Source organism: Miniopterus schreibersii, assembly GCF_964146895.1.
Source record: "Miniopterus schreibersii genome assembly, chromosome: 14".
Taxonomy (NCBI): Eukaryota; Metazoa; Chordata; class Mammalia; order Chiroptera; family Miniopteridae; genus Miniopterus; species Miniopterus schreibersii.
Window position 1 is genome coordinate 39,793,706 of NC_138114.1, and position 14,998 is coordinate 39,808,703.

The window sequence follows — 14,998 nt, forward strand, 5'->3', positions numbered from 1 at the left end:
AGACAGCCGTTTGTCACCTCGGCTGGGGCCGCTGGGTTCTACGCTCTCCAGTTCGAATTCTGATGCCCACCCGGACTGCGGACGTAGGGCGTGGGTCTCGGCTTTCCCTCCTCCCACTAACGGTTCAACACAGGGGAGCCGAGAACCTTGTCTTCTCCAGGCCAAACCAGCTACCAGGGCTCATGGAATTGCCACCCCTCCGCGGTCACCCCGGAGGACTCAGTGAGGGAATGTCACCTGGGCAAAGCGGGGCGTGATCTAGGGTGGACTGGAGCCTGGGTGTGGGGCAGGCATGCTCTGTACTGTGACTGGGTGAGTGTGAGTGTGTGTGTGTGTGTGTGTGTGGCTGAGTTCTGCTTTCTTCACACGCATCCTCCTTCTATGTCAGAAAGTGTCTCTCTGGCCACCCAGTTAAAGGTCGCAAGGAATGGCAGCTGGTTACAGGACACTAGGGGGAGGAAGAATCTTTCTGATCCATTTGCTTGATGCAGGCAGAGCCTTAAGACTTCTGTCCCTTCCCATCCCAGGGCAAAGGTCTGTGGTGCTGGGGTAGGGATTGGGGGCATAAGAAAACTGGGGACCTAGTGAAGCTAGGAGTTACAGAGGAGAATAAGGACGGGGCTGGGGAGGAGTAAAGGACTGGTGACATAGAAGGGGCACAGGGACGAGAGGAACGGGACTGTGAGGGGTGTGAATGCCGAGGTGCTGCGAGGAAGGAGCTTGTGGGAAGTGGGGTATGAGCCCAGGGGGCCAAGTAGGCAGAAACCACAGCCAAGGCAGCCACCACGTAAACAGGCCGGGAGGTAACCCGAGCCCCTCCGGGCGCACCATCAGAGGATGGCCCCTGCACGCCGCCCGCCTGCCTACGCCCTGCAAGCGTTCGCTTCGGCCCCTTAGACCCGTTGCTGCGGAGGCCGGGAGCCTCCGGAGGCCACGCAGGGGATTGCAAGCGCCCGCGGCTCCTCCCTTCCCCGCTCTGGCTGAGGACCCGGCCCCGTACTGATCCCCGAGCCCGGATTGGCTCTGGGAGATAGCATGGAGCAGGATCCCGGTGGCCCAGGCTGGGGGCGTCGCCCCAAATGACACCCACTATCCTCAGGCTCTGCCAATCCCTGGGCACGCCAGGCGGACGCGCAGGGGTAGCCCCCGCCCCTCCTGATGGTTAGCGTCACGCCTGACGTTACACGTGATGGGTGGGAAGGCTGGGGCGACGCGCAGAGTAAGGCGGGTCTGAGAGCTGCAGAGGCCAGGAGCCCAGGAAAGTGTGAGTGCTCCCGCGGGGTTCTGGGGTCAGGCGAGTGGGGGGTTGAACGCTGTGGGAGTAGGAGAGGAAGGCCTGCCTCTCTGTCCTTTACGGATTCCGTATATTTCGGATTCCGTCTGTAGGGAAGCCCATGGGGCACGAGGAGAGGTTAGTTGGGGAGAAAATATCAGGGTGGGGCTCTGTGTAGTCACACATTCAAGTGTCTGCAACTGATTTATTTGGGCTGTGGTGTGTGTGTTTGTAGTGCAAGTAACGGTCTTTGTGGGCCAGTGGGTGCAGGGTGTGTCCACCCTGTATGTCTCTGTAGGGTGTGTATGATGGTGTCTGTGTGTGGGTATGTGAGTGTGAGTGTGTTAGAGAGGGGAGGGTGTGTCTGCCTGTGAGGGAGGAAGTGTGGTTGACGAGGATTAGTCATTCTGTAGGATTCTGCCCAATGCAGCCAGATGGCTGATTCAGGCTTTCCTCTCTGTGCTAGGTGGAGTGGGCACTTACAGAATCCAACCTCTTTTTGGAGGCAGGTGGCTCTGGGGAAGAAGTAGGTGGCTGTCTGTGCCAGCCCTACCCAGCTGGGGAACAAGGAGAGCCTTGGGCCATTCAGTGTGGGTTGAAAACACACACACACACACACACACACACACACACACACAGCTGGAATGAGTCCCTTGTTTGAGATCTGGGATAAGATAAACCCTAGGGTAGCCAGTGAGCTCCTGCTCTCCTCCAGTCAGGGGCTGGGGATGACTTATGCTATCTTCCCAAACAGTCTTGGGAGTTTGTATCCAGGTCCCAGGGCAGCTGGAGCCTAAAGCTGACATGAACATAAATGTGGAATGCATATATGCATTTTTGTGCATACAGAGCACAAGAGTAGCTGCTTGGGATTAGTTGCTGCTCATGCATCAACCACACACATGTAAATTTTCACTCGTGAAAATCTGCACCAGGCCAGAGCACAAGATCTGTTTTCCTCGTTCTGTCCCCACCCACCTCCCTCCACCTCCCAGTCTCCTCCAGTGGTAGTAGGTCCCTGGGCCAGGACACTGCTAGAAAACAGCTCCTCCCCCCACTGTTGCTTACTGATCTGGAGTCACCTTGAGCTCTAGAAGGGATTGGCGATAGGCCCAGGGACCAGGGCAGGGCCACCAAAGGCTCCCCCCAGGTGGAGCCCTTGGACCCCCTCCTTAGAGTCCTCTGACCCTGGTCCCTGCCCTGCAGAAAATGGGTGAGTTGCCCTTAGATATCAACATCCAGGAACCTCGCTGGGATCAAAGCACTTTCCTGGGCAGAGCCCGGCACTTCTTCACTGTTACTGATCCCCGAAATCTGCTGCTGTCTGGGGCACAGCTGGAAGCTTCCCGGATCATCGTGCAGAACTACAGGTGACCCCTTCCCCATCTGACCCTGTACCCCAGGTCTCATTCCCTGCCATTAATATAGTACCTTTTTGCACCTGTCTCCCCAAGCTTGCGAGTGACCCTGCCCCACTCCTTACTCCCTGCCCCTATCTGTTGGAATCACAGACAACTATGGCACAGAGCTTTAACCCAAAAGATTTTAGATGTTTGGATTGATATTTATGCCTCACAAACTTTCTACAGGAACCCGTCCCACTGCTAGGCTACCCTCTGCAAGAACAGAGGGGCTTCAAGTTGAGTCCCGAGGAGGTAGGAGGGCATCGCCTTTGTCTCCAGGAGGAAAAACTCTTGCAATACCCCTAACCACTTTTGACCTTTTGGAAATCACCAGTATTTGGGCAGAAACACAAGGGCACCCCTCTTTGTGTAGCTAGAAGGGAAATAGAAATGGGAGCTCCCCACTCCAGGAAGATTAGATTCTCTCCCAGAGAGCAGGAGCTCCTGTGCCTGGTCCTCTGCCCAGACTTCCCCTGAGCCAGGTGGGCAGGGCTTGGGAGGACATATTTGCCCCCTAGAATTGCCTGTCTCTTCCCTGATAACCTCTGCAGGGCCGGCGTGGTGACTCCAGGCCTCACCGAAGACCAGCTGTGGAGGGCCAAGTATGTGTACGACTCTGCCTTCCATCCAGACACAGGGGAGAAGGTGGTCCTGATTGGCCGCATGTCAGCCCAAGTGCCCATGAATATGACCATCACCGGCTGCATGCTCACCTTCTACAGGCAGGTCCTGTGCTGTGTGTCCCCTCCCTGAGCACTCTGGCCAAGCTAGAATGTAGCTTGATGACCAGATGCTTCCCCTCTGGGCTGGTGTGGGCAGAAAATAGTAGGCGGGTGAGAGTTTGTGCTAGAATCCCTTCCATTCCTCAGAACTCAGCCCCGGGGGTCCTCCCACCCCAGAGACAGTAGGTGTGTTTATGTAAGTGGGGAGGGTCATGCAAGGGTCACCAGAGCAGGATTTAGGGTCATCAACTAGCTCCCTCTTGAAGGTTTGGGAATAACCTTTGGGGTTTCATTATCAGGGTCCAAGGGTGAGGGTCACTATAGAGGGCAAAGAAGTAAGTTTCTTTGTTCCCTCAGGAAGACCCCAACTGTGGTGTTCTGGCAGTGGGTGAATCAGTCCTTCAATGCCATCGTTAACTACTCCAACCGCAGTGGCGATGCTCCCATCAGTGTGGGGTGAGAACTCGTCCTGGAGACTCTTCTCTCTGCCCACCATTGTTCTCTCCTGTTTGATCCTATTCACGGAAGGCCTGTGCAGCCAGTGGCTCCATGCCCTCGTCTCAGCCTGTCCTCCTCCCCACTTTCCTGGCCTGAGGGCATGGGGTTCTCTTGTGTATGTTTTGAGGGCCCCACTCTTCTTCAAGGGGAGGGGTTGGGGCTTCCAGACATGTCTATACTGGAGCATGGGAGGCGTTTCTCTGCAATGGGGCCACCCTCCCACGCCTCATGGGTTGAGGATTTGCATGTCCCTGAAGGGAAAAAACCACGTGCAGGACTGTTCACCTCCCTACTTGTGTCCTGGCTTTTCCACCCACAGGCAGCTGGGAACAGCTTACTTGAGTGCCACCACTGGGGCTGTGGTCACGGCCCTGGGCCTCAAATCCCTCACCAAGGTAAATGACCCCTCCCTAGGCATCCTTTATCCGCCTCCTTCCCCATCACCCCTCCACACTAGCCTACAGGCTTCATATATCTCTTCCCAGAGTTCCTCACCACTCCATGGCCCTCAGGGCCACTAAGTGACATCTTTCCTCCCCCAGCACCTGCCCCCACTGGTTGGCAGATTTGTACCCTTTGCAGCTGTGGCAGCTGCAAATTGCATCAACATCCCTCTGATGAGGCAGAGGTGAGTGGCTCTGACTCCTAGCCCGTGTGCGCCCGGGGTACATGTGGCACATCGTCTAGTGGGGCACACCAGTCTCTGTCCTCTCCCTGAGCATCAGCGGCTGGGCCCAGTCTCAGTCTGACACTGGAGTCTGGGATGAGAGAACCAGCCTTTCAACTTAGGATGTCTGAGGGGTCCCCAGGGAATAGCTTCCCATGGGGGCATTGTGGGTGGGATTTGGGGCCTGTGCTCTGACCCCCACCCCCTTCCCTTCTCAGGGAGCTGCAGGTGGGCATCCCCGTGACTGATGAGGCAGGTCAGAGGCTTGGTCAGTCGGTGACTGCAGCCAAGCAGGGAATCTTCCAGGTGGTGATATCGAGAATCGGCATGGCAGTTCCTGCCATGGGTGAGGCAGGGGTGGCTGGGTGGGGCATGGGAGGCTCTGAGAGAAAGGGGGTGCAGTTCTTCGGGGTTTTTGAGAACTCCTGGTGGTAGTGGGAAGAACTATGAAGGGGGATCCCCCTTCCTTAGGGTCCTGACTGTCACTCTAATCTCTCCCTTCCTGCCCTGCTCTCCCCTCAGCCATTCCCCCTGTGATCATGGACACTTTGGAGAAGAAAGACTTCCTGAAGGTAGGTCACTCTCACCTCTCCTGTCCTGAAAGTAGGGGTGGCTGAGAGCAGAAGTGCCCAGTCCTTAACCCCCTCTCTAGCCTGACCTGTGTCTAAGATTTGCCACTTGTTTGCCCTACGCCTGTGCTGCCTCCTTCATCTTCATTCATTCAGCAAGAATGAATTGGGCTGGAGTGAAGGAACATTGAGCAAACAGGAGCAGAAGATAACGGAAATGGTTTCTATTCTGAAGGAAACTGGTGTCACTCAGAGCCTCTGACACACACCAAGGATGAACTATCATAGTCACACTTGCTATTGTACTCATGCTGTCAGATAACAACAGTGAGACACACACGCATGCACAAACAGGACAGGAAAGCAAGGCCCAGGAATATAAGCCCTGGCTCAGTCTTTTTTTAAAACATGTTTTATTGATTTTAGAGAGGAGGAAAGGGAGAGAGAGAGACAAACATCAATTGGTTGCCTCCCATACCAGGAATAGAACTGGCAACCTTTTGGTGTACAGGACAATGCTCCAACCGAATCACACCGGCCAGGGATTTCTGGCTCATTCTTTGGATCATTTACTCACAAGTATTTACTGAACACCAACTCTGCACATTTGAGTAACAGAATGGGGTTTCTGTGGCTGGAGCAAATCGAGAAGGGTGTGCAAAGCAGGAGATGTTTGGAAAGGGGCAAGTTCATGCCACTGAGATGGGAGGAAGGAAGTGGAGAGTCAGAGGAGGCCTCCTGAAGAAAGCAGCACCCGGAGGAAGTTAGGGAAGAGAAAGAGGGGCAGGGAGTGCCAGGGCATCCAATTCTGAGAGGCCAGAATGGGTGAGGGGACACTAGAGAGGGTGTCAGCAAACAGGCCTGGCTGGAGTAGAAGGTGGTGCTCTGAAGGTCCTAACCCTGTTATGGGTTTGGGAGAAAGAAAAGCGCCATGTATCAGAGGCTGAAAGGCAGGACTGATGGGATAGAGCCATGATGGGTGAAATGGGGTGGGAGCAGGGGGACGGGACACACGCCATTCCATTGTCTCTGTTTCCCCACAGCGCCGTCCCTGGCTGGGGGCACCCCTGCAGGTGGGACTGGTAGGCTTCTGGTAAGTGTGCAGGAAGTTAGCTAGGGTGTATGGGAGTGCCCTTTCCATGTGGATGTGGGTGGATATTTATTGCTTTTAAGGTGTTTATATATATATCATTCATTTATACATTGAGAAGGTAGGGGTCTTGGACACCCATAGGGCATACTGTGTGTGTGAGGGGTTCATCCCTGTCCTTGAAGGTCAAGAGTCTGGTTGAAGGGGTTACAGTCTTCATCTATAAGAGGAAGCCACGATAACATACCTTTTGGTACTATCCAGAAGTTTCATGCACATTGAATTCCTGATTCTCACTCACTGGCTGTGGAACTCTGGGTCACTGCTCTGGAGGTTCTTTCCTCAGCCAGAAACTAATGGCACTGTTGGCTTTAATCAGTCCCCACCCCTAGGGGTAGTGTCTAGAAATGGGGTGGGGTAGGGGAAGGGAACACCCTTAGGTCAAAGCTTCACAAACCTTTCCAACACTCTTCTCCCCAGCCTGGTATTTGCCACCCCCCTGTGCTGTGCCCTGTTCCCCCAGAGAAGGTAAGTGCTGTCCCCGGGCTTGGCTGGGGGCGCTGGATAGGTCTCCATATCTCTGGAACCAGCTGACGTTAGGGTCCTTCAGCATGTTCCAGGAAGAGGCCTGGCAGGTACTCAGCTTATTCTGGGGGTGGGGGAATGGCAGAAATCTGGGCCTTCTGCCCTTCGATGGAGATTCTTCCACTTGGGAAGAGGAGGGATGGTGATCCCTTAGCCTGATGGGGGTTGGGTTCAGGGGACACTAAGCCTACCTGCGCTGTTCTGTTGCAGCTCCATACATGTGAGCAGGCTGGAGCCAGAGCTGAAAGCTCAGATCCATCAGCAAAACCCCAGCATCGAAGTGGTCTACTACAACAAGGGGCTCTGAGGGAGAGTCAGCCCTGGCCCCTCCCTCACCTCCTTGGGCTGCTGCATTAGTGGAGCCTTGCCATCCTGCCACTTTCTCTTCTGCCTGGTATTGGACAGGGGGCTTGGTGGGGAGTAGCCTTTGAAACCAGCAATCCACTAGGCTGGGGAAGTACCCCAATAAGCCTTTTTCTCTCCTCTCTGATTCCAAAGAGCAGGGTCACATAATCCCTTTCTCCTGCACTAGTGTGTCTTCATATATGCATATGTGATATGTGTGTGTGTACACACTGTCCTGGAAGCTAGGAGCAGACGTGCTGTCCTGGGATGTCCTGATATCTGGCTTCTCTTCTTGGCCTCCTGCCACCTGCCAGCCAGCCAGGCTATGGGACTTAGACAGTCCCAGTGGCCAAGTCATTTCTGACAGCACCTCACTCCTTCTAGACATATGAGAAGCCCCAGGATCTCAGGACAGACTGAGGGACACTAGCAAACCAAACTGGGCTGAATCCTTTAGATTTCTGCTTCCTGGCTCCCAAAGCTGATTCAGGAACTGGGCTGGCAGAGGAAGATATGTCAGGCTAAGGGAGGCAGGGGGCTTAAACTATCTCCCACATCCTGCAATAGATCATTTCCTCTCCTCTTCTCTACCAGAACAAAGGAATGTTAGTATCCTGTATTGCTCTTGCCATCTCCCCATTCCCCCTGCAATGTGGGCATCTTCTTGGTCCACTCTGACATTATAACCTCAAATTTAAACCTACAACCCCAGTCCTCTCCTTCAACCAAAAAGCCACAAAGGCAGAGAAGCATTCCTCTTTCAGAGCTCCCGTTGTACCTTCTTACAGAGGGACACAGCTGTGGGAACAGTACTTAAACTCCACAGGTATATGAATGGGTGTAACTAGTACACCCTCTAGGGCAACTAAGGCCACAACTGTACAGTCTTAAGACAGGGAATTTTGTGTTCCTTTGACCCTTGTTAGACATTCAGCAGAACCCCCACCTTAGCTCCTTTTCTTTTTTAAGGCTTGGCCCTGCTCCCACCCCTACCCCCAAGGGGAGGAGGGGCCCTGGCATCAATGGCTGGTCCAAAGGGGAAGTGGGTTTGGGGATGGAGTGTGTGCTAGTAAACTAAGAGGACAGAGTTGGACCTTGGCTCCCATGACCTCTGGCTGAAGGGGTGGGGTGAAGGCCCCAGCAAGATCCCCTAAGAGCGCACCTGCTCCCCCAACCAGCTGCCACCAATAATAAAAGCTATGATACCATTGTTATTCAATAAACAGAATTTGTCTACTTCTTGGTCTTCATTTGGTTCCAGGTCGGGAGTGCCCAGGAAGAGCCTCCTGCCTGTGGCCTTTCCTTCTCTCCCCACAAAGTCTGGGTCTTGGTCTCTTCCCTCCCCTTCTATAGGGAGCCTCAGCTCCCAGCAGAGGGCGCTCTGAGATTAGAAAATCAGTCTTCCATCAGTGCCTTGAGTACTAAAGGAGAGGGAATGTAGGTAGGTAGATACTTCCACCTTCTGTTCCCTCAGCAGATAAAAGTCCTGGCTTCATTTCCTTCTTTGCTAGTGGTGCTGATCACACACTTACATACCTACTCAGGCTCTGGGCTTCTTGGTTCCCTTCAGGCATTTGGTGTGGGGTGGTAGCATCTGAGGCCCCTGCATAGAGGAAGGCTAGAGAGCTAAGGACTGCCCAGCAGAGAGAATTTGTTTGTGCACTGACACACCCTCCACACCCCTCCATGCCCCCACTGATACAACAGGGGAACATCTGGCAGGGACTGTTTGCCACTTAACACCCCTTCCTCCTACCCCAGGGCCCTCTACTCCTTCCCTGCTTATGTAACATCCCCCCTTTTTCTGGGATATATGAGGCCAAAAGTCCATGCCAGTATACAGCTGGTGAGAGCTACTATTAAACAGTTTATAGTTGCCTCTCTTACCCTAAGTCTTGGCTTTGGAAGATTCAAAAGAATAAGCATGAATGAATCTATATTAAAATCCATTCCCTACTCCCTGCAGGAACTACCTCTCATCTCCTCCTTTTCAGCCCAAAGCTCTCAAACTAGGTGGTGGGGAGAAATCTTTAGGGCTGAATGGTCCCACAGCAGCCTGAAGTGAACCTATTACTTTGGCCTGGGCTTGCTCACTCCTCTTGGGACGTTTACTTGTGTGGGCAGTGGAAGTGACACCAGCTACTGTTCATTGAGTCCTACTGTGTGGTGCCCAGCTTAATGAAGCAAAGTACTTTAAGTCCATTACCACTTTTGATCTTCAGGATCACTCCTGTGAGGCCAGACATGTTGCATCCATTCTTAGCAAAGATACAGTCTTAAAGACATTAAGAAAGTTCCCCACAGCTATACAACTAGGAGGTAGTGGAGGCAGAATTCAGGCTGAGCTGCGTGACTGAACCCAGGGTGCTACGCTGCTTCACCTGCCAGCTGCTAGCCAAACTTGAAGTCGTTTTCCTAGTCCCTCTGATATTCCAGGCCAGCAAAACTGATAGGCCCACCAGTGTACATAGACCTTTTTACTAAAGCCACTGAGGAGTCTCCAAGTTTGAGGGGTTTATAGCTGAAGGAATATAAGCAATGATTCCCATTCTTGATTAAATAAAGATCCAGTCTCAATTCCATCCTGTTCTGCCAATCTGGACCAGGGCCTACCACCAAGCCTACTGGACCTCTGGGTCAATTCTTGAAACCTCTTTCTGCAGTTACAACTTTGGCCTTTGGTAATCCCCTTAAAAAGAGGTCTTGCATTTTTATTGGGAAATCTACATAAGGTAAACTCGAGGAGTGAGGTGCAGGAATCTCTGTAAAACAAAATCATTAAGAACATTTTATAACAGAATTATCTGTGCTCTGCAGATAACACCAAACCATGTCAGAGAGAAGAATGGCCAGGGCACCAGTGGGCCAGTTAGGAAGGAATGCTTTAGGCTAACTTCACAGGCTCTCTAGGGGCAAATCCTAGTCAGGTACATTTTCCTAACTGCCTCCACATGCTTAGACTTTTCCATGAAGTCAGCATTTGGGCAGAGGTAGCACTTTTCTCACTGGAAAGTAATCTTCCCCATTCTTGGGCCTCCCGTCTTCCTCCTGGTGCTCAGATTCCAGGAACCTTCTCTGGGAGCCCGCATGTGTCCTTGGCCTCCCTCCCTGCCTCCTTTCCCTGGCCTGGCCTCGCCTCATCTGCTTCAGAGCCCCTACCCTGAGCATTAAGAAAGTCCATAGACCTTCCTCTCTCCCGACCCAAGGTCTAAGGGGAAAAATGGCTTCGTTCTAGAGCCCTGGCTTTGCCTGGCCATAAGAAGGGGGCCAATGTATCCTGCTCTTTTCCCGGATCACTAGGACTAATGAGGCCAGCATTTTAAAGAGACGTTAGTCCCTAAGATTAGTCCCTGCTGGTTAGGGCCAGCTTCAGCTCGGGCCCCGTGTGCTCACGCTGGTCGGACCAGCCTAGTCCCACGGGGCGGGGCGCTAGGGTCAGGGCCAAGCCCCGCCTTCCTCCAAGTCAAGCTTCTCAGCGTCAAGCCAGCCCCGCCCCAGGAGTCTGTCAGTCCCCTCTGGGACATAGCCAATCAGGAGCCGAGTCCCGCCCCCGCTGAGGCGCCTGTCAGTCAAAGTTAGGCCGGGCTCCACTTTCTTCCCGTTTCCGGGGCAACGGCTTCAGCGCCGCAGACCTGAAACACAATTCATCTTCCCAGCCTGAACCTGGAACCTACGTCTCAGATCAGCTTCCCAGGTGACCTCGGTCCTGCGCGGCTAAACCCGTCAAGTTCCCTCCCTCCTTGAGTCGGGAAGCCCGCGAGCGGTCCGCGCCCGCCCTTTCACTTCCTGCCCGAAATCCGCGAGGTTTTCAAGGAATCACGCGAGGCCTCCCCTGGGTCCCAAACCCCGACTTTCAGCGTCCTCCAGGGTTATTGGCCCTACCTTTTTTTTTCTCTCTCTCTTTTTGTTTTTTTAATTAAAAAGGTTTTTATTGCTTTCGTAGTGAGAGAGGAAGGGAAAGGGAGAGAGAGAGAGAAACACCAATGAGAGAGAAACATCGACCGGCTGCCTCCTGCGCGCCCCCTACTGGGGATGAGCCGCAATCCCGGTGTGTGTCCTGACGGGGAATCCAACCCGCGACCTCTTGATGCTTGGGACGCGGCTGAACCAACTGAGCCACACCGGTTGGGCTGGCCCTGTCTTTCGCTCCGTCCATCCCCACTCCTTCTCTCCGCCCTTGCACCCCCTGTTTAGGAAACGTTTACTAAACTCTGTTAAGAGTGGCTCTGTGCCCGGCGCTGGGTAGAAACGGCCTGCTGGGCGAACAGATTCCCTTCCCATCTGAAGGGACACAGCCTGTACCCAATGGTCATTAAGGCGCCTCTCCTTGTCCCCTCTACGTCAATCTCCCTGCACGTTGCAGTGACCTCGGGTCCTCATGTGGGGGCAACCTTTTGCTAGAAATTGTGGTGGAATCTTGATCTAGTTGGATCTTTTCCCCAAAGGGAGCTTCCTTCTCTCTTCCTATATACACAACATCGTTTTACTCACAGGAGCCCCAGCACAGGCTGCCAGAGGGACAATGGCCACAGCCTCCTCCAGCTTCCTTTTTTCCATCTTCTCAGACAAGGGAGGTTTTGCAACTAACTGAATTAACATCAAGGAGAATGTCTACACACACAACCCCTTCCTTCCTCCACTTCATACCTCCAGTAGGAAAATAACCCGTGCCTGTAACAAGCAACAAGCAGCTTTTTCAGGATGAAGTGTTTGCTTATAGAGCAAGAGTTTGCTATGTTAATCTATAAATTAACCAATAAACCACATACGCATTTTCTTTTTTTAAAATGATAACTGGAAAGAGATTTTCTTTTTTTAAAGTTGGATTATTTTTTAAATTGTTTTGAGAGAGAGAGAGATAGAGAGAGAAACATCAATTTGTTGTTACGCTTATTTATGCATTCATTGGTTGATTCTTGTATATGCCCTGACTAGGGATCGAACCTACAACCTTGGCGTATCGGGATAATGCTCTAACCAACTGAGCTACCCAGCCAGGGCCACCTATGTTATTTTTTGACTGAAGACCTCCCATCCTCTATCACCAGCAAGTTCTCAATTGACAACATTAATTTTTTCTATTTATTTGGCGGGGGGTGGGGGGCAAATGATGAAAATAATTTTATTCTTTCGCACCACACTCTGTTAAACTTGCTTTGTGGAAACTGACAACTTTTATTTCCCAGAAGGAGCACTTCTGGTTTGGTTTTAATTGAAGTAATTTTGTGGAAAACAGTACACAATAACGATAAATAGGGGGATGTATTGGAAGGATTTATCAGTAGCTCTAAGAACCAAAGATGGAGCTAACCAATTTGGCCTTGGAAAGGGCAGAAAGCTGGGCAGCTCTGGGGGCCTCAGTAACTGGAGTTTATGGGCACTGCACCAAGGCACAGTGAGGTGTGGAGTAGTGCTGGGTAGTGGTGATGTAAGATTAAGTGTCACCCTACGATATACCTGGAAGCCTTGCTTTTTATGATACTCAAGCCTTCTGCTAAGCCTAATTCCTCCTGTTGAACTTGCTCATCACTGCTAGTGATTTTCTTTCAGGGCCTCATTTGTACTAGCTGGCTTCCAACACCTGACCCCCAGCTCTCAGACTCCCTTACTTATATCTGATCCCCGAGTTGTAGACAAGATTGTATTTTCCTTTGGCAAATCAGATTACCTCTATTCAATTGTCCCAAACTTTCCAAGCCCTCTAAGGAGGATTGTTGCTAAAGGAAAACAGGCAGACTCCCCAAATCTGCGATTTCCAAACTATGTACTGAGGCACCCCAGTGTGCTACAATGAACTCAGAGGACATTTTAAGTTTTTGAGAGAGATCCAACCCAGCAATACTTGACATCTGTTGGATACCCCATAAGCTTGAGCTTACAGTTTCAAAATTCGATTGTGATGCATTACTTTCAATGTCTTTACAAACCTTTTTTTTTTTTTTTTGGTTTCTGTGACAAAAAAAAAAAAAAAAAAGCAAGAACTACATAGAAGTCACTGTGGGACAGAAAATGAAGGTGGCAGTATCCAGGCTGATTCCAAGTTTTGAGAAGTTATACAGAGCCCAACAGGCACACACATCTCATTAGTAAGTAATTGAGGTTAAGAATGACATAAAAATATTCTTTTTTTTCTTCCAGTTTATGTGTATTAGTTTTTCAAACACCTACAATGGGGTTAGGACATAAATATTTATTAAGTTGTTTGGACCTAAGTACTTAAAAGGGACTGTTAGGTGTATTTTTTTTGTCTAGGGTACTGTGACAAAATTACTGAAAAATTAAGGGTTCCATGAGTGTAGAGTTTGGGATCCCCTGCCCTAAATGAATGAAGAAAGAAGTGAAGGAATGAGGGAACACCACTGGGTTGTATTTGGCTCTCAGACCTGCCCCCTGTAAACTCACCATGTACTATGCCTTTATAGGAAATTTTCTCTTCAATTCTTAGTAATTCCCTCTGGGAAGTTCTAACCTTGTTTCAGTGATCCAGGTTTTTCACAACGTGATCAGAGAGTAGCATAGAATCCCTAGGGTCTAGGGATGGTGGTGGTAACTTGGAAGTCAGAGCTGCGTTGGCTGGTCCAGCTCAGAAGAACTGAAGCAAAGGAGAGAATGGAAGCTGAGGACAGTGGGGCCCCTTCCTGCTGGCTCTGTTCTGCATCTCCTGCTGGGCTGCGCTGGTAGTTGAGTCTCCTTAGTAAACATCCCCAGAGAACTGCCCCACACTGCGCCCCCTGGAGGCCACTCTGGGTCTTTTGAACTGAACCTAAATGCTTTCTCCCCTCCCCTGGCAACCTGGGGACCATCTGTGGAACTGGGGGCGTGGCCGCCGCTGGAACCCCACGCAGGTCTACTCTTCTCTCTCCTTCCCCTCCCGCATCCTCAGGTGACTGGCGGGCGCCTTCCCGACGCTAAGACGGCAGAACCGGCAGGTCCCTAGCTCCCCGGCTCATACATTAAAAATGCGGAGGCGTCGGGACTATGGTGCCACAAACATGAAGACATATTTTTAATCCCGAGCCAGAAGATGCCGGGAGATGGGGGGCGCGGGAGAAAAATGAATTAGGTTTTTATTATGTGTTTTATTATGCTGTAATTGAACAGGATTAGGTGAGAATACAATGTATTTTTGATGCTGCTGGAAGGGGGAGGGGGTAGGAGAGAGGCTGACAGCGAGAGGAAGACAGCGAAGCCCGCAGAGAAGTGGGGGCTCCGGGACGCAGTGGGTCCCAGGGGAGCGCAGAGGAGCGGCGCCAACCCGCCTGGGTGGCCCAGCACCCCTCCCCCCACTTCCCCGGGAGATTGGGCCAGGATGGGGGATGAGGAAGATGCTTTGAAAGAACTGGGTTAGCGACGGGTCCTGCTAGCAGTTGCTGGAGGAGGGGACGGGCTTAAGAGCTGGAGGACTGGGGGCTCACAAGGCCGCCCCAGGAGAGGAAAAATGAGTCACGGGGGGGGGGGGGGAGGCGCGGCTACGAAAAGACAAGGCGCTCTGGAGTCACTGGGGTCCCGGAGGCCCACGAATTCACATTTGCTTCCAGCATCTCCCCCCTGTACGCGTCGGGCCCAGGCCTTGTAGGTCAGCAAACATCGGAGCGCCCACTTTATGCCGTCGCTTGTTGCAGGGCGACCCGGACTCTCAGGGACTCCCTCTCTTCCATTATCTCGCCTGACTCTTGTTACCTCTGAAAAAATCCATATCGATGCAGGTCTAACCCAGCACCCTCTCCAACCCCACAACCCCAGCACTGCGCCCCCAGATAAAGAGCGACCAGGTGAGTCCACCAACTGGGCTGGCAGCGCGGGGGTGGGGAACCGTGCGCGCGGCCCTGGCACCTCCCTCCCCCGA

At 52.3% G+C, this 14,998-nt stretch overlaps 1 protein-coding gene across 6 annotated transcripts; it reads left to right on the forward strand.

The window, feature by feature from the left end:
- Positions 1–973: 973 nt before the first annotated feature.
- SFXN3 (sideroflexin 3) lies at positions 974–8,388 on the forward strand. Of its 6 annotated transcripts, none has more exons than XM_081157969.1 (11): positions 974–1,264; positions 2,480–2,643; positions 3,228–3,398; positions 3,756–3,854; positions 4,216–4,291; positions 4,439–4,524; positions 4,782–4,909; positions 5,086–5,135; positions 6,176–6,225; positions 6,703–6,750; positions 7,018–8,388. In XM_081157969.1, the coding sequence occupies exons 2-11, from the start codon at positions 2,483–2,485 to the stop codon at positions 7,112–7,114; spliced, it is 966 nt and encodes a 321-aa protein (XP_081014095.1). In that variant the 5' UTR covers positions 974–1,264; positions 2,480–2,482; the 3' UTR covers positions 7,115–8,388. The 6 variants fall into 6 exon arrangements, with proteins under 6 accessions (XP_081014095.1, XP_081014098.1, XP_081014094.1 ...); XM_081157968.1 differs by having other exon boundaries at positions 1,174–1,264; positions 3,228–3,402; positions 3,760–3,854; XM_081157973.1 differs by having other exon boundaries at positions 1,174–1,264; positions 3,228–3,278.
- The last annotated feature ends 6,610 nt before the right edge of the window (positions 8,389–14,998 follow it).